Source organism: Sycon ciliatum, chromosome 4 (assembly GCF_964019385.1).
Source record: "Sycon ciliatum chromosome 4, ocSycCili1.1, whole genome shotgun sequence".
Taxonomy (NCBI): domain Eukaryota; kingdom Metazoa; phylum Porifera; class Calcarea; order Leucosolenida; family Sycettidae; genus Sycon; species Sycon ciliatum.
The window spans coordinates 38,284,162-38,302,628 of NC_088646.1; the positions used below are offsets into that span (position 1 = coordinate 38,284,162).

General features: G+C 44.9%; 1 protein-coding gene across 1 annotated transcript; it reads left to right on the forward strand.

Annotated features, from left to right (window-relative positions):
* The first annotated feature begins 35 nt into the window (after positions 1 to 35).
* Positions 36 to 18,371, forward strand: LOC135816046 (N-acetylneuraminate 9-O-acetyltransferase-like). The gene is made up of 19 exons (XM_065329406.1): positions 36 to 534; positions 766 to 871; positions 1,255 to 1,408; positions 4,288 to 4,332; positions 5,915 to 5,977; positions 6,478 to 6,522; positions 6,740 to 6,788; positions 7,356 to 7,433; positions 8,069 to 8,159; positions 8,475 to 8,571; positions 11,482 to 11,612; positions 12,015 to 12,100; positions 12,537 to 12,826; positions 13,959 to 14,214; positions 14,736 to 14,821; positions 15,321 to 15,545; positions 16,453 to 16,536; positions 16,741 to 16,833; positions 17,929 to 18,371. Exons 1-19 carry the CDS (start codon positions 318 to 320, stop codon positions 18,118 to 18,120), a joined length of 2,388 nt encoding a protein of 795 aa, XP_065185478.1. The 5' UTR covers positions 36 to 317; the 3' UTR covers positions 18,121 to 18,371.
* The last annotated feature ends 96 nt before the right edge of the window (positions 18,372 to 18,467 follow it).

The following is an 18,467-nucleotide window of genomic DNA, read 5'->3' on the forward strand; positions in this document are numbered from 1 at the left end:
GATAACTGCTAGGATAACTGCTAGAGATAGAGCGCAGCACCGGTAGCTGCATCTCGTGATCGTGTGATGTACTAGAGTTATATGTGCGGACGGAAGAATCAGTGGAAACTCGTCTGAGTTCACACTGCTGTCCGCATACATGTGCTCATTTCACTGAGAATGGCTGATTTCACCTCCTCCATCATTTCAATCATGCATTGCCCTTCTCACTGAGCACCTACTAATGTTGGTGGCACACGGTTACAGTAGCCGTAATGGAAACGAGTTGTTGTTAGCTGTCAGGTTTGTGGTGTATCGTCTTGGCTATACTAGTAGTAATGATGAATCTTGAGACAGCTGCTAAACATGGCCTCCCAGCCCCGCTAAGCACTCCAAGGAGTAGTCCAGTCAAGCAATTGGCTACTGTAGTCCCCAATCGTGAATGGTTCCCGCTGCACCCAGCCAAGTTCCTGCAGCTAATGAAATCACTGGCTATGGTGTATTTGATGGCTTACCTCATCACACAGCGACATCAGTGGCAGACCATGATCAGGGGTAAGGATTCGTATTGCTCGGAGATGGTGAGATGATGTGCGAGGATACTACATGTAACAGCTTTTGTACGTGCACACGCAGCCTTTGTGTGTGTGTGTGTGTGTGTGTGTGTGTGTGTGTGTGTGTGTGTGTGTGTGTGTGTGTGTGTGTGTGTGTGTGTGTGCGTGTGTGTATGTGTATGTGTGTGCGTGTTTGTGTGTGTATGCGCGCCGGCTTCACTCCATAATGCAGACAAGAGCAAGTGCGACAGAATACTTGATGGGTACACAGTTGGCAGAGGGGAAGAAGGACCGCCTGAGCATGACTTGGACTGCACACCCAGGCATTTTGACAGCCAGTGAGTTATCTAATTACTGGGCATTCAGAACTACAGTGCTGGCAACTGAAATCCGACCCCTTAGCGGTGCGTTCACATTCTAGCGGTCTCTATGTCGTAGTTTTACTTTACGTATTGGGTCTTTGCGATGTGAGCGCACCGCTTAGGGGTCGGACTTCAGGTGCCAGCACTGTACATTGTTCATCCCCCCTGAGTCCTGACACAATCACATGATAACGTATCACAGCCCGGACATGAAGTTATGGTCTTGTCTTAAATTAAAACTTGCACGTATTGCTCTAAGATGATCATACGCAAAATAGAAGAAAACACCAGCTTTCATTGTCTTCTTACCAACCTCCACCACTCTTTCCTGTGTGTTGTCTGCCCACGTCTGCATCCAGAATAGCTAGAACTTGTTTTCTCAATTCTAAAATTCTCTTCATCGGTGATTCTCGGATTCGGGCACTGGCGGATAAGTTTGTGCTACACTCCATTAACCTGGATTCAAAACGAGAGATTTGGAAGAGTGCTGTTAAACCCAAAGTACACCCGAATGTGAGTTTTAACTTATAATGCAGGTTACACTGTCTTGTTAGGGTCGTTGTAAAGCTGTGCGTATCCAGATGTACCACCTGAGCAGTCATGAAAAATAGAGACATGCTCCATCGGATTATTACATGTGATTTGGGGGGGGGGGGGGAGGGGAGGGCGGGGAAGAAAGGTGTGTGCGCTCCTACATGTACATGTAGGTGTTTGTGTGTGTGTTTGCATGTGTGTGTTTGTAGAGGGGGAGAGTCCACATACGTGGTAGGATCAGACGGGGGGGGGGGGGGGGGGGGAGGGGAAGTTGAGGCAGATGAGGTAGCTCCTAGTACTTGCCATTGAAATCTTTATCAGACACGTGAACATTTACCGCTAATGTCAACATTAATATCATTGCTTATGGTCCTGGCTAGCCAGGCGTCTCCTCGTGATCAGAGTTTGTTTGTATTCTTTATTTAGAGTGGAAGTCCAAAACAGGCCCTAGCCTAATAACAATGGTCCCACTAGTGAGGGAATGCTGTGTATCTGTGCATAAGGATCAGTGAGTGTGACAGCAACTGGTAGGTAAAGAAAAGGAGAGCAGAAAAACAACTCAAAACAGGAGTTGCGACTTGCATAGGAAGAAAATAACAGAAAGAGCAGTGCATACAGCATTTATAAAGAGGCTTATTTATCTGGTAAGCAAAAAGGCAAGAGCCATTGACTTAAAGCGATTGCGTTTTCTTTCTTGCCTGACCGCAGCGGGGAGCTGGTTCCATAAGATGGTCCCAGCATAGGTAACACGTTTGGCAAGGTATGCAGTTGGGCTGGCTGGGACAATCAGTAAATTGCTGTGCCCACCACGAGTTTGAGTGGAATTACTGCGGCTGAAAACGTTAGCGAACAACATACTGATGTTAGAGGAGTCATGGAGACAACGCCAGATAAAAACCAGAAGGTGCATGTTGGCGTATGTGGTCAATGTTTGGATGTTCATGCGTGTAAGAATATTGCTTGTGGGTGTCCCCGGAGGTACCCTGCAGACTGTGCGTACAGCACGCTTGAAGAGTCCATTCACCCGTCAATTTTGATATGCCGTGAGAAATGGTAAGTAAGCAGAAGCGGCATACATAAAGTGTGATAAAATGAAAGAACGAAAATAGGCTATGCGACATTGAAAAGGCAGGAATGTAGCGTACCGTCTGAGCACGCCAGCTTTTGACGCGACGCCCCTTGCGACGTGGTCGACCATGGTGTTCCAGCTCATGTCCGCATCAAAGTGGAGACCTAAATATTTCGCAGAGCGAACAGTTGGCGGAGGCAGTCCATTGCACTTGCAAGTCAAATGTTTGGGATCGTACTGGCGATATCGGCATGATCTGTGTCTTCGTTTCATTCAAGATGAGACCGCGGTTCCTAAGGCAATCGGCGAGGTGCTGGACAGCACTTGAGAGATTTTGGGACACCTCACCCGTGCTCATGCCGCTAGATCTAATTGATATATCGTAGGGTCGCGACTTTGTAAGGAGACAGCTCTTTCGCAATGTCACGGACATAGAGAACAAACAACAGAGGCCCGAGAACTGACCCCTGTGGTACTCCGGAGAAGCTGGTGTATGGTGAGCTCTGTACCTGACCAACTTTGACATACTGTGTCCGATCTGAGAGGTAGTCTGCAAGCCATTGCAGCACCGTTCCACCGATTCCGACCTCGAATAGGTCCTGAATAAGAGTTTGGTGCTTCACCTTATCAAATGCTTTTGACATATCTACGAAAGCAATCCCCGTGAAGTACTTTTTTGTCTGGGCTTGGCATATGCCCTCAACGGCTAATACAAGGGCATCACATGTGGAATGATGTGAACGATAGCCGAACTGAGTTGGTGGAAATAGATCATGTCGGCACAAGTACTGAGTGAGCTGATCATGGATGACTCGCTCCAAAAGCTTTGAAACTATCGACATTAGAGACACGGGTCTGTGATTCTTTGCTATGCTGGGATCTCCACCTTTAAACAGAGGTGCAATGCTGGCCACCTTCATAGGAGCTGGGAAATGTCCCTCCCTCATGGATTTGTTGAACAGTAAGGCCAATGACGGCGCAAGAACATCTGCATGAGCTCGAAGAAGGGATGCAGGGATGCCGTCACTGCCAGTTGCCTTCGTCGGATTCTGTTGCTCTAGAAGCTTCCGGACTTTTGCAATAGATACAGGAACAAATTCCACAAAACTAGTTGCCGTTCGTGGCCCTTGGGGTAGGTGAAGATGAACTGGGCGGCTGGGATCTTCCACGATCTTGGCGAAAGCACTTCGAATTGCCTCAGCTGAGCACTGAAGCTGTGCCGATTTTCTTTGTTTCCCCGTCAACTGGTTGATGATTCGCCAGGCTTGTTTTGCATTACAAGTTGCACGCTGAAATTTTGTACTGTAGTACGCTTCTTTCAGCTTCCGGTTACAGGTAGTGGCCGCCTCCCTTCTCGCCGCTTTGAATGTGGCGTACATTTGCTGAGATCTGTCTGACAGCCACTTTCTATGAAGCCGGTTGCGCTTACTCAAAAGGTGCAAGAGCTGGCTGTTCATCCACGGTACCGATCGTCGCTTGTGTTGCTTACAAGATCTAAGAGGTGCATGAGTGTCAAGCACCTGCAGGAAGCGATTATTCCACTCCGTCCACATGTCTGATAGTGAGACTGATATTCTAGCTGAAATGCACAGAGGACAAGTCCATTCTTCAATTGAAATAGTCTCTTTACTTTTGTGGCTTCTATTGAGCAAGACCTAGCTTTTAAATATAGAATGTCTTTCTAATTTGTGCAAACCTTTAATATACTTGTATGATGTAAAGCACACACAGGCTAAAGAAAACTACGCACACATGTCACATGTATTGTCATCTGATATTTGTTGTACAGCACACGAACAAGACAATAACTATGAAGGACCCTCCAATACATGTGGTGAGTGGAACTACCGCGTAAGGATCGGTGTGCATGAATTTCTAGTCGCTTGCCTCTGTGTGAGACTGTCTTGCAGAGTTTAGCCCAAAGCAGTTTGGATTTGCATGAAAGTACGTCAGTGTCACACTGGGCAAATGGACAATTGAAAAGAAGAAAGGGATACTTGTATAAATGGCAACCTCTTGATGAAACACAGCGTCAGGGTACAGTTAATGCACCATGCTGTACATGTGGTTTACAGAAGACCCAGTCTACACACAACTCAATCCGCTTCCCAACAGCCATCAAGAACCTGGCTTATACACAACGATATCAACGCGAAACCGAAAAACGAATACTCGGACAACTCATACGCGTGGAATACCATGCCATCCACGCCTCGAAATCAAAGGCCAACAAGCTGCAGGCATCCATGCACCGGAGAAGCGACCAATACCAGCGACTAAATGATCTGGTCAACGCAGCAGCCCATGCCAGCAAGACAAAATGGAAATCATCCTTGAAGCAGAAATTCAAGAGACTAACAGAATCCCGAGAACAACCAGACGGTACACTACTACTGGGACCCGGCTGCGTGCCGAATTAAGTAAAGAGAAATGGAGAAGTATCGTAAAAATTTCTATCGTTATTAAATGTTATCAAATATACCACTCTTTGGTCTAGAAAGAATACTTTTTGATATAGACCCAGTCTTGCTGAATTTTCCAGGAAGAATGCCACAGTTACCTTTGAGGATCCAGGTGCAGCTGCAGCTCCTAAAGCAGTTGGACCAGGTGAGTAGATCCGACCCACCACCAAGTGGTCAAAAACCGTAAATCCCATTCGGCTTCCAAGCAGGATGAGTTTGAACCTGACGCCCTCTGTTTCTCAGTCATGGTCTTGAGCCATCCCACTATGCCTGCCTAATGCTGTTTTGCAGCATTCATATCTTTCTAACGTTAGTAGCAGTGGTGAGCCTTCCTGCAGCTTCATTCATAGGAAGTAGGTTAGAGAAGACGGCTCTTTCCCATCCACTCTGCAACAATAGTGAACTATTTTATCAAAAAACTCACAGTTCGCGTCAGACTCGGCTAGAGGGCGAGTTTTCCGCATCCGTAGGAACGCCACCACCCTTCAAGGATCAAGGCCCAGATGCAGCTCCTAAACTAGAGCGATGGGAAGTGAGTAGATCAGCTCACCGGCAAGTGGTCAAAGACCGAAAATCCCATTCACTTCATCCATGTTTTCCTCGTGCCAGGCCATGAGTTCCCAATTAACTGTGGGTCGCAGCACGGCTGGAAAAAATCCTTCCGCTTCGAAGGAGCCTTGAACCTGGTACCCTCTGTTTCTCGATCATGGTCTTTTATCAAGCAGTTCTTATTATGTGTAATAACTGATCGATAAAAGAGTTCGATAATGTTGGGAAAGAGCGGTCTGCTCTGAAACCACTTCCTATTCCTATCTTTCACAAAATTTAATAATGAATTTGGCTGTGTACTGTGTGCTACATGCTGTGGCCCTGTGGGCTGCGTGCTGTGTGTGTGTGTGTGTGTGTGTTATGTGTATTGTGTGCTCATGCCTACGAACCACTGTGCACTGCCAGGACTTTATTTGGGGCCCATTTGTTGGCGAGTCATGGTTGCTCTTCTTAAGATATTTGCAATCGGTGAGTTGTGTCAGATCAGTTACAAGAATAATTATGACGAATCGAGCTATAATATGTACAGTTGAGCTTCGTAATAGTGTATCATAGGGCTACCCTAGGGTTCATTGAACACTGGGATTTGGCACTGATATAACGTGTATGCTCGTTCAGATGAATGACCAGGTATTTGGCTGCGCTTGTTTGAGCCAGGGGAGTACCATTGCGTGTCACAGCGAGTTTCAGTCTATCTCACCTTCTCCGAGAGATTCTAAAAAGTTGTGTTTCCGGGCGTTGAGAATCAACCCTTTGTTACCTGGAAAGGTGGCAACTCCGAACACTGTGACTGACAGGATAAGGTTGATCGGATTGCCACGTTGCAACTGGTTGTGCATATCATGACATTATCGGTGAATATCCGAACATTACTGTGATGATGATGCTGTCGTTGTTTCTCGTGGATATGGCAGTATCTTCTGTGTAGTTATAAATTATGTTCCTATCTTCTGTGTCCGCCCATGCAGAATCCATTGGACAGTGTGGACTTGATTGTGGCCGGGGCAGCATTGGTGAGTTTGCCAGAACCTCACTTGAAAGAACTCCTTCAGTAATAACACAACATGCTTGAATTATCATCTTGCAAGAAACCATTTTGTGTGCCATTCTTGTAGTATAATAGTAATCTGCCTACAAATTACTTGACCTATATTTGCAACACCACATGTTTGTACTATCTGGAAGTCAGCGCAGGATGCTCATTTTCTCGGTTTGTGTTCTTGCCTGCAGTGGTCAATACTAGAGGACCCATCATTGGACGGACTGGACAAGTACAAGGGTATGCCAAACACGTACACTCACGTCATTCGGAAACATTGGACGGGCTTTAAATAGCACTGTGAAAGCAAGCGGGAGTGTATGTATTTGCATGTACAAGCACACAACAACATTGCCACACAATAGCGGTGTAAAAGCGAGGGCGTAAATTTGCATGTATACACAGACAACTAGAAGTCATGTGGTGGGTATATAACAAAATCTTTGTGTGGCTTCAGTCGCCATACGAAGTAGATTCCGGAATGACGCTCCCGAATCTCAATGGGCTCTCTGATTTTTCTTCTGGCGGACCTCTGTGCCTCCACAGCCACTGCTTGTGCCTCAATGAAAATCACATGTCCGTGCTGTTAATATAATGGTTCCATACTCACTGTTACACTGACTGTGTCATTGCAGCCAACGACGAATCTGTGCTTGGGCTTGAACTTTTACCCGGGAACAAAATATTTTGTTTGAAAACTGGATTATTGTACAAGTCGTCAAATGCAGTCTCCATTCGTTTCATTCAAGTTTGTTTTAACTTTGACAGTCCCATCAGGAAACTCACTGTGACATTTTGTCCTTGCAGCCGACACGGAATCTGTACTTCGCCTGCTGTCATCAATGGTGCGCGAATCAGATACCAACTTGGTGTGGGTACAGCAAGGTGAGTCGTCAGCAGCGGGAGTGTCAGTGAAGAAAAGGTATTATGTTGTTTTGTCTGAAGTATCAATACTGACACACTGACCTGTACAATGTCATGTACATGTAATGAATTGCGATAAAGTAACACGCTAGTTTTTTTTCAAAGATGAGCATAATTATAGCGAAAAAGTGCAAAAAACGTATTTTCACTCACAAAAATTAATAGTGTCAAGCAGATGCTTTTATTCTGCAGAACTCCATAGAAGCTGCCATCATGGTCTTTTGTTTTCCTCGTGGTAGTTGAAGTGAGTGTGATTGTTCTGGTAGCTTCAAGTATACCTCTAGCTCATGAACTGAATAGTTGCTCTGTCAGTGAAAAACTTTTGAAATCTTATTCTTTGCACTGAGCACTGGCAGTTACATGTATACAAACATATTTTGACAAGTTATGTCTTGCGTGATAGTCGGAGCATTTAACCGCTACTTTCACACGACTGCTGCAAATACTGGCTTCCCATGAAACTCCTGTTTTTGCCAATATGGGGTAGAGGAGATGGGTTTTGAGGAATATGGGTCACAAGTTGAAAATGATAGATTTACCAATCTTGAAAAGTATGCGAGTTTCTGCCAATTTCTATCAACTTGCTGACTGTGCAGCATTTGTCAATGAATCGTTGCTCTGGCCAAGCAGGAAGAACATCACCAACGCACGTATCCAAATGCTCAATGATGCTGTCGATAGTATTTGGTGAGTACTTGTCCAGGAGCTAACACATGTAGGAGTATAGGAAACCAGCAGGTCTGAAACCAACACTGGGTGTCCTATTGCATGGAATGAAACTTGGTATCAATGTAAGAATCTCTGGCCAGTGAATCGAGGATACACTGCGGGCTGAAATGAGATGCATCAATGATAATAGATGTACAATAGAATTTGTTTCTAACTTTCTATCCTTGCTATGTTGAGAGTGAGAGTGAAGGCTTAGACAAATTAAATGGCTAGATGATACAGTGTAGTAAATACTGCTGCGACTGTATCTACATGTATGTCTACTCTGTTCAGGCGGCGCTTCAGAACCCCCGGCATGTTTATGTTCAGTCCCGGTCATGCACCACTGCTCACCGACGGTGCGCATTACACTGATGATGCTAATGACAAGGTCAGTTGAGTTTGCTTGCCCGATGACGTTTCACTCTTCTGGATACTATTTGGGATTTGCAAATTATCGGTGGTGCCCTTGATTGTCGAAACAACCGCTGAGTCAGTCAGACGCGACACCGCCTCTTGAGAGACCACACATAGTCCAATGCGGTGATCATGATGCAACATTTTACCAACCCTGAGAGAGATACTACAGCATGGTTATGAGGGACGTCATTGAATAATTCAAGAAGTGCGTACATGTATACATTACCCCATACAAGGCTGGTTAAAGTGCCCCCCCCCATACAAATACACACTAATACGAACTCGGATGGTGAGCGAAGGAAAAATTGAAAACAGGGAAAACAGTGGGGCACGTGAGATGTGGTATGTCTCAGTAATTCTGGTGCAAAATTGTGCAAGGCCGACTGTCCAAAATCTTGTTTAGTTTGTAGACTCTAGTGCATAACTTGTGCCCCACTGTTTTCCATGTTTTCAATTTTTAAATACACACTCATGCACTAGTAGCAAGGAAAAGAAAGTATGGATACGAGTTAAGAGTAACTGTCCACCACTGTAACTAGATACGATATACAGTCAGAAAGCGTAACAACTATTAAATGTTTACAATGGTGGACAGTCACTCTTAACTCGTATCGATAATTATACCTCACTCCATATTCACCCACATACAATTGGCCATCTACATAAGTGGTGAATATTGCTGAATATTCACCGCTTATATTCACCACTTTCGATACTGACATTGTACTGTAAAGAGAGCAGTACTCGGTGCTGCGCTTGATTCCTCTTCAGTCAGCGCACCGGAGCTGTCGAGTGCCCTAGAAAATGTCTATGCTAACTTCCTTAGACAGGACTTTTCTGAGTACAAACGAAATAATTCCTTGCTTGCCATTGCCGCTGGATCCGCATGTGACCAGGTGCTGACAGTGAGCATCTTCACAGACGGAGCGTTTCAGCGAGAAAACAAGGTTTTGGACGCTCAACATGTCAATGGCCCGATGATTGTGGATCAAGCGGCAAGCCAGGAATTTCGTTTGTACTCAGAACAGCCCTGTTCAAGGACGTTAGCGTAGAATTTTCCTAGGGCACACAACAGCTCCGAAGCGCTGCCTAAAAGGAAAAGAAGTGAGAGTAGAACCGCTTGGCTCGCTGTTATAAACCGACTACCGAATTGGCGCGATGGTCGCGGATTGGTCAAATCTTCGCGTGAAACGAAACCTCTCTCTGATTGGTCAGATCTTCGCCAAAACGAAACCTCTCTCTGATTGGTCAAATCTTCGCGTGAAACGAAACCTCTCTAATGATTGGCTTCCGCCACAAAGCTGCACGAGCGTGTTCCCCATGGTGATTGGCCCGAGCGTGTTCTCCAAGGTCGTCACCTCCCATGCCACATGCACCAGTACGTGTACACGATCGATTGAACAAGATTCTGAACACGCCGCCCTCCGATTCAGGCAAGAACACGCCAGTCGGTCTTAAGGCTCAGTGAAGCAACAACGACTTACGTTAGTTCTGTGTACATGTACATGTATGACCAACAGGACTGGTTTGTTGGGTTTTAGGGACGAGAGGGTGAATATGGAGAGGTATAAGTCTAATATTACCTTCAGCCTCGTGAATATGGGCAAATATTCACTAGTTATACAAACCTCGGCTTCGCCTCGGTTTGTATACTAGATGTGGGCTTTGCGCAGCAAAGCCTAGTTAGCCCATGCACACGCATGCTGGTGGTGGAGTGCTGCGAGTGCGTGTCATGTGACCACCTCGTGATTAAGCCGTGTGTGGCCTGGCAAAATTTTATGGACAATCGTGGATCCGGCGTCTAATTATTTGGAGACGTGTTTTGCTGAGCTGTCTTTGTGCGAAGGAGCGTTCTTTGCAGTTGCAGTTTCGGCGTCAAGTCAAAGTTTTTTCCCTCCCTCCCACCCCTTTTGAAGGGGCATTTTGTTTCTCCGGTTGGGGGGGGGGGCAAACGGGCCTCCTATTATGTCTATGTTGTGACGCCTGATGCCAGGCAGTCGTGTGAGCCCTCGGTGGGCGATTGGCTGGCCTCGGTGGCCGTTTGTGTGCCCTCGGCGGGCAAGATGATATCGGCCCACGGTGGGCAGTTTGCTTGCCTCGGTGGCAATTTGCGCACCCTCGATGGGTTGTCTGCTGGTTTAGCCCTCGACGGGCGGTTTGCTGGCCGCGGCGGCCATTTGAGCGCCCTCGGTGGGCAGTATACTAGTTTACCCCTCGGCGGGCGGTTTGCTGGCCTCGGCGGCCATGTGTGCGCCCTCGGTGGGCAGTATGCTAGTTTAGCCCTCGGCGGGCGGTTTGCTGGCCTCGGCGGCCATTTGCGCGCCCTCGGTGGGCAGTAGGCTAGTTTAGCCATTCGGGCGCCCTCGGTGGGCAGTATGCTAGTTTAGCCCGCGGCGGGCCGCGGTGGCCATTTGTGCGCCCTTGGCGGGCGGATGCTAGTTTCAGGCATGCATCTTTACTCAATCAATTATTATCAAAGAGCATATTCTTGCATATTTGAATTGTCCAAAAGAAATCATGGCAACCCCCAACCCAATGTGTCTATTGTATGTTTGTGCACGCCATTGTGAGCGGTACGTTGTGCGGGTGTCTGCGTGTCAGAGCATGGGTACACCAGTGGCGTGTGCGTGCATGTGTGCGCGTGCGTCTGTCTGCATGAGTGCACGAGTGCCCAAGCTGGGCGTGCGGGTGCACTTGGAGGTGCTTGCATGTTGACGGGTGCAGGGGCTAATGAATATTCGCCCATATTCACTCGGCTTCAGGTAATATTATATACTTATGTCCTTTCCCTTTCTACATTTATTATTGGCTCCACATCCGAGTTTTACACACTAGTATACAACATTGTTTCGTTCTGCATTGTATGGTACCACATGTACAGACCGTCCAAACCATCCTGAATATCCACTGCAACTCACGACTACCGGTAACTGACAGGAAGACCTGTTGCCAAGGGTTACTTCACTCAATCACTGCTCCACAGGTTGTGCTACTGGTTATATTTGTATGCAGGTTAGTTACCATGGATACGAGATGTACTAGTCAGGTGAAAATGAAGGAATGAATTTGAAATGTGCCCGTTGGCACATTTGTTCCAATGCCTAGACCCTAGCAGTAAATCTGCTATGCGTACTTCACTTACTTCTGTATTGGATAGTGAGTGCAGCAAGGTGACTGTGTGCAATGAATTGCTTTCCTCGAGCTCGATAGTGATCCACATGCACTGAACTCACCTTTGCAGCAACAGTCAGTTCACTTCCCGTGTTGCTGGTGGTGGCTGTTCTGCGTGTACTCCCTTATGACATTTTACGGTTGCTATGAATACACGTTTACGGTTGCTATGAATACACGTTTACGGTTGCTATGAATTCACGTTTACGGTTGCAATACTGTTTGTGCATGTATCTATTCCAGTACTGTCATATCGTTCTGGGGACTCTGGTACAGGAGCCGACGCTCATGTCCTTTACTTGGGTCATTGTGTCAGAGTTCTATCGCAGGTAAGCCTTGTTTCAGTCGTCATCGGAAATGTGTTATGGGAAATGTATTATCAGGGAATTTGAATACTATAGGGGATTGAGTGCTTATAGGGGATTGACTGCATATAGGGGATTGACTGCATATGAGGGATTGACTGCATATAGGGGATTGACTGTGTATAGGGGATTGACTGCATTCAGAGTTTAACATAATACATGTATCAGTTTATGGCAGCTATTGGTTTTTTACTAAATAAGTATACATGTACAATTACAAGCACTGCAGTGTTAACCTGTACTGTTCACAATGAATCATCATCAGTATGCTTTGCGAAAGGAGGAAGGAGAGATGCCCTCACAATGTCCAGGTTAAGATTCGAGCACCTTCAATTGTACTTGTGCATCTTCTGTACATTACTGTTTCTCTCTCTCTCATGTGTGCATGTGCGTATTACAGGTCAACAGCACGTTGCGTCACCTGTTGTGATGATCTGTCACTGCATCACATTGCTTGGAATAGTGCTTCTCTATACCTACTTAGCTGACAGGACACCAGTATTCACGAAAGAGGAGAAACATTTCAACTGGACATCATTTGCTGTTCCATTGGCAATTTTAGGAATTCTTGGCTTTGTGACGTACCAACCAGTCAAAGATGCTTCTGTTCTAAACCGTCAGCAAACCTGTGAAACACGAGGATGGATGCAGCTAGTATTGCTGGTGTATCATTACACAGGTGGTAGCAAGGTAGGTCATGTTGACAGTTCTGTAAGCAGATAATAGTATCTGATCGCCTTGCACTGACAAACATCTATGTACTAAAACGTAGGTGCTCTAAAGCATGACTGTGTAAAACTGTGATCAACAACGGCTCTAAAGGAACACTGACTATTAGAGGACAATTGTGTCAAGAACCTTCAAACCATACTTCTACACACAGGTGGCCCTGCTCTGAAAGACCACCCGTCTATAAAGATCAATGTTCTGGACTGCTAGAGGGTAATAACTTGATCAGATTTGCTGTATACTCCCAAGTTCCAGCGGCATAGCGGAGGGTGTATTATACGGTGTTCTCCCTTATTGGCAGCTTTCTGGACTCTATATGGCAGGTATCTTCCCACGGCAGTTCAGCAGTGTATGGCACACAAATAATCTAAATCACTGGCTTCCTGGGCATGTTCTGAACCATGCAACCTGCAAACCCGGAGAATAAGCATCACTGGCACTGTGCACTACTACCTATGCTTGTACCGATGGTCCACTACCACCTATGCTTGCATACTGCTCTCCCATGGCCTCTGATTCTTGCCATCTGCTGCACATGTACTAGTTGATAACCAAGTATTTGAGTATAATGCTGTCAGATCTGAGGCATGGCCACGGAGTTTAGAGTAGGTGAATTAAAGCCAAGCAGTGGTATGGTATTTTACTACTCCCTGAGGAAAACCTCCATTTCTTTTAAAAAAAAGCAAACCTTTCGACATAGGACAACTCAACATTCAGGACACGTTTGTTTAGACATGACTGTTCCCAATCAAGCAATAAGTCACCGTGTATTGAGAAACTCTATCTATACCTAGACGTTCACATTTACCTATGCTGGTCACGCTAGGGTTTATCGGGTGTTAGCGGCCGTTGTGAGTTCCCTTCGGGAACGGATACGATAATTTACTTCTTTTTTTTATGCCGGTCACATGGATATGATGACTAGATACGTTGTGCGGAATAACGTTATAAAGGTCCCAGTGACAGTACTTATGTTAATGTCCTGCCTTTGAACTTCATCACAAATTTAGTATTTTAGTAATTAAAGAAAAATTAGTAGTTCTTTAGTAATTCAATCCGTTTTGTATGTGCTGGGCTGTCTTCTTTCCTGCAGGTTCTTGGTCTGTACTATGTAGTTCGACTGATTGTAGCAATGTACATCTTCCTAAGCGCCTATGGACATTACACGTATGGTTTGAAGCGTGGAGCAAGCAGTTGGTCTCGTGTAGCTGAGGTCCTGTTCCGTCTAAATCTCTACACCGTTCTACTGTGCTTGACTATGGATGTACCGTATCTTCACTACTATTTTGTACCACTGATCTCAGCATGTTATTTACTAGTACTACTGGTTGCTGCCATACCTCCAGTTGGTGAGTATATTATTCAATGAACAGAAGTTTAGTAGGTTCGGGACTGTTTTAGTCCGAATCTCATTTTCCCCGGAAAGGTGAAAAAGGTGGATATTTTGCTTCAAATTCACTTGGATGGGTCGGACACTGGTACCCCTAAGTCTATAGCAGATTCATGATCAGCAGCGACTACTCTTTTTTAGTCTACGAAAATGAGCAGACTACTCAAAGATATGATTGTGGTGAATGTGACCATGAACTTCGGATGTGTGGCAATGGCTGAAGCTGTAGTGAACCTATTACCCCCCCCCCCCCCCTCGCACCCTTTCGAGAATGAGAAAAATGTGATAGACTGGAAGACGTGATCATACCCTTTTTCGTCACTGTAACCCTTATCCAGTATCGCACAGGGTTATCACGATACGAATGATAAGAATATTCCTCTAAAGCTGTATTTACACAATGTGGGGCCTTCAAATGCGGCTCGCACGGGACAACTGCTAGAAGAGAATATATATTTTTGTGCTAACCCGTTTACTCAGCATGGGATCAGAACAAATCACCATGGATGCAGGTGCTCAAGGCAATCTGTTTCACTATCGTCTTCGCCTTATACCGGATACAACCCGTGAGTACGGATGCAGTACACTTTACCATCATCCTGTAAGGGATGCTATTTAGTTTGCATGCCTTGCCTTGTCAAGATAGTGCCACAGTTATGGACATTGAAAGCTCACATTCATGTAGTATGGTCATACTGAAGAAAATCAACATGCCGGGTACTGATGATCTCTGGCTTTGAAACAGTTATCTGAGTGAGTCAATCTGCTGCCAATAATACTCTGGCTTTACACTGTACATGCACTGTACAAAGTACGTTATGTTTTGCGGAAAACCGCACCATGAAGGAAGGCCAAGCAACAATGATAATCATTATTATGCAGTACAATCACTTTTTACCAATATAAAACAATTATTTGATAGCAAAAACAGTACTGAACTTGCCGCACCTGATAGGACAAGTTCTAGCTTGACTCTTCAGGTATAATCTGATTGGTCAAATGTGGATAAATATGCAGGCTTGTACTAGTACTGTGTTTGACAGTTCATCATTCTGTTGTACACAGGATATGTTGAACTGGATAATATCCTTCCCTCCGCTCTCCCAACTCTTCCTGGATGATGACAACTCCCTACACGAGTGGACATTTCGTTTTGGACTAGACATCCTGGCTGTGCCATTGGGTATCCTCTGTGCCGTAATGCTACATCGATTCCCACAAATCAATGGGTGGATATGTTCAAGGAGTGTTGGTAGAAACTTGATGACCACACTTTCAGCCTTGACATTGGTATGCACTACTTGCTTGTACTCAGATTCACTGGAACACATGCTTTTCTCAAAGCGAGAAGACTGCACTGTACCACTATACCCATACCGTATTTTACCGGTTGTAAGTCGACCCCGGTTATAAGTCGACCCCCCCCCCCCCCTATCTGGAGGTCTCAATTCTGCGTTTTAAAGTTTTCACCCAAAGAAGCACTACTAACCACCTCCTGCTACTAACACATCATCAACAAATCATGTAAACATTCCTTATTGGAGGATATAACGTCCCAATCCTTGAAGAAGGCCAATAAACTGGCAAAAATGTATAAACATGGTGCACTCGTGCATGCAGTGCAGGTCATTTTTTGTAAGATACTGATAGTTCCCGGTTATAAGTCGAATCCCGGTTGTAAGTCGACCCCCACCCTTTCTCCTTCTATTTTAAGTCGTAAAAGGTCGACTTACAACCCGAAAAATATGGTACATCTTCACGACACTCTCCAAATGGTCTCTGGGCTACACTAATCACTAAAATAAAAAAGAGAGATAATATAATTATAAATCATTCGAATTTTTGGCAAGCAAGGCCCATCTTCAGGAACACATGCTGACTACATTAAAATGACATCCAATGGACTACAGTCTGGTAATTCGACTGAAATGATGCATTTTAATTCAAATAATTCCTATGCCTTCATGTGAACTATGTTCCACAAATTGCCGTATTATGGCAATTTGTGGAACATAGTTCACACGAAGGCATACGCCGCATAGGCACCATTAGATAAGAGATTATGACATACTATGACTGTCACACTTCGTCAGTGTTGCACACTAATATGATAGTGAACTTTGAATGTGTTAACTGATGTCAATGCTGTATCAAGTGAGTTGTTTCACCTCCATGATACCCCTATTCTCCTGTACAGGCAGTGTACTGTGGAATGATGGCAACAAACTGTACTAGTAAACCAGAGTGTAATCTTCTACATACCTACCTATCACCAATCATGGTAAGTAACAACTGAATATCGATACTAACATGCATATCGGTGATGTGGTTGATTGGAATTGTCAAAGTGAGCATTATCCATGTTGTATGAGGCTGGCCATTGTCGTGCTCTGATAAAATACATACACAGTGGTAATGTATGCTAGTATTGCTCAGCAGGTGTACCAAAGTTCAATGTTTTCCATTTTTGCCCAAACCTCCACAGCTCATAGGATTTGTTCTGGTGCGTAACAAGTGGGAACCACTACGCAAGCATTACAGTCAGTTCTTTGACTGGGTGGGAATCTACTCTTTGGAGGTAAGCTGACCTGTAATAATACAAAATTGATTAAACTGTGCCTCCACCCCGCATCTTAGCCGCTATAACTGGTTCTTCGTCTCCTCTAGAACATGGAATTCGCTCATCCTACCCCTAGCACGAACAGCCAAGTTGCTTGAAATTCACCTCTGTTTCCTGCCTTCTTGGCATGGCTTCGTCTTTCTTATGCCGCTAAGCTCGCATCATGCCTCAGAGACTTTAACGCCCAGCTTTCAGCACTTCAATAGTCCCCTCCTAGTTACCTTTTCTTTTTCTTCTACATTCTCCCTCTTTTCTCTCTATTTATATTTCTTTACGTTTCTCGGCCGTGGTTGGCACTCACCTCCTCCCCTTTGATTGGCAATTACATGCTATGGGACGTGGAATAAATGAATGAATGAAAAACTGGAATCAAATGCCTGGCACGGTGTTATTGTGGTGAATTCTAGATGATCATGGTACAGCCAAAGTACGTACTCAGAATACTTACAGACCTTTGCTTCCGGTGTGTGTACTGTGAAACCGGACAATTTCGGTGGAGTTATACTATCGGTCGCTTCGGTACAGGTAATTTTTACCTAAAATAAAATGCACTGAAAATATACGTACGAGCATGCCGATTGAAGTGCGGGGAAACTTGGTTTACCGAAATTTTTGCGCTACCCAACCGTTGATTTTGGGAAGTACCAAACATATGACACCACCGAACTGGTTTTACAGTAATTGGAATACTTTTTTTAAAGATTCCAAAAGAGGCTTTGCATTGATTTGAAATTACAATGAGGAAAATCAATACCTGACCTCATGACCATCATCACAGGATCGAAAAAATCATTTCATCAATAACAGGATCACAATAATATTGACACATGACAGTATTATAATTATTATATTATAATATTATATATAATTATTATAGTACTGTCATGTGTGAACTTGCTCAGGATGCCAAACGTTTGAAACTCTGACTGCTTGCACTGGAACACATGGATCTTGTTGATTGCAAACGATGTCTTTGCAGTTGGGCTGTTTGGCGACATGTGTGCGCTGATATGCAATTTGATTCTTGCCTGATTCGTCTTCTTTCCACTGCAGCTTTTCATCGCCCAGTATCATGTCCTGCTGGCTAATGATACACGTAGTCTACTTGTCCTGGTTGAGGGTAATCCAATTCTCAACATCTGCATCGTCACAACCATCTTTGTACTGGTATCACACACTGTGGCTGAGTGTACACAAATGTTAGTGAGCGTCATGAATGGCGTCACAGCTCAGGAGAATGAATAGCTGCGAATACTACTTTACCGGTTTGAGGGACATATATACTACTTAAATACATAATTATTTATTTTACCACGCGATCTGATTCAACCATGAATGCAGTTGGTATTGAGTCTTCAAATCCATTCTGCTTGCTTGATTACAATAAGAAAGGATTTTCAAATTTAGAAAAATGCAGCGGCGAGACCGTGTGTGAGTGTTCGGATTGCGAAAAGTTATGGGAAGTGGCTGCAATGGGGTTTGCGAATCCTTCAATACTATTAATATATTATCACCACTGGTATTTGGTTTGTTACTGGAATCCATCTGGACATGAGGACGGAGTATATGCTCTGCTGGAACGAGTATTGTCT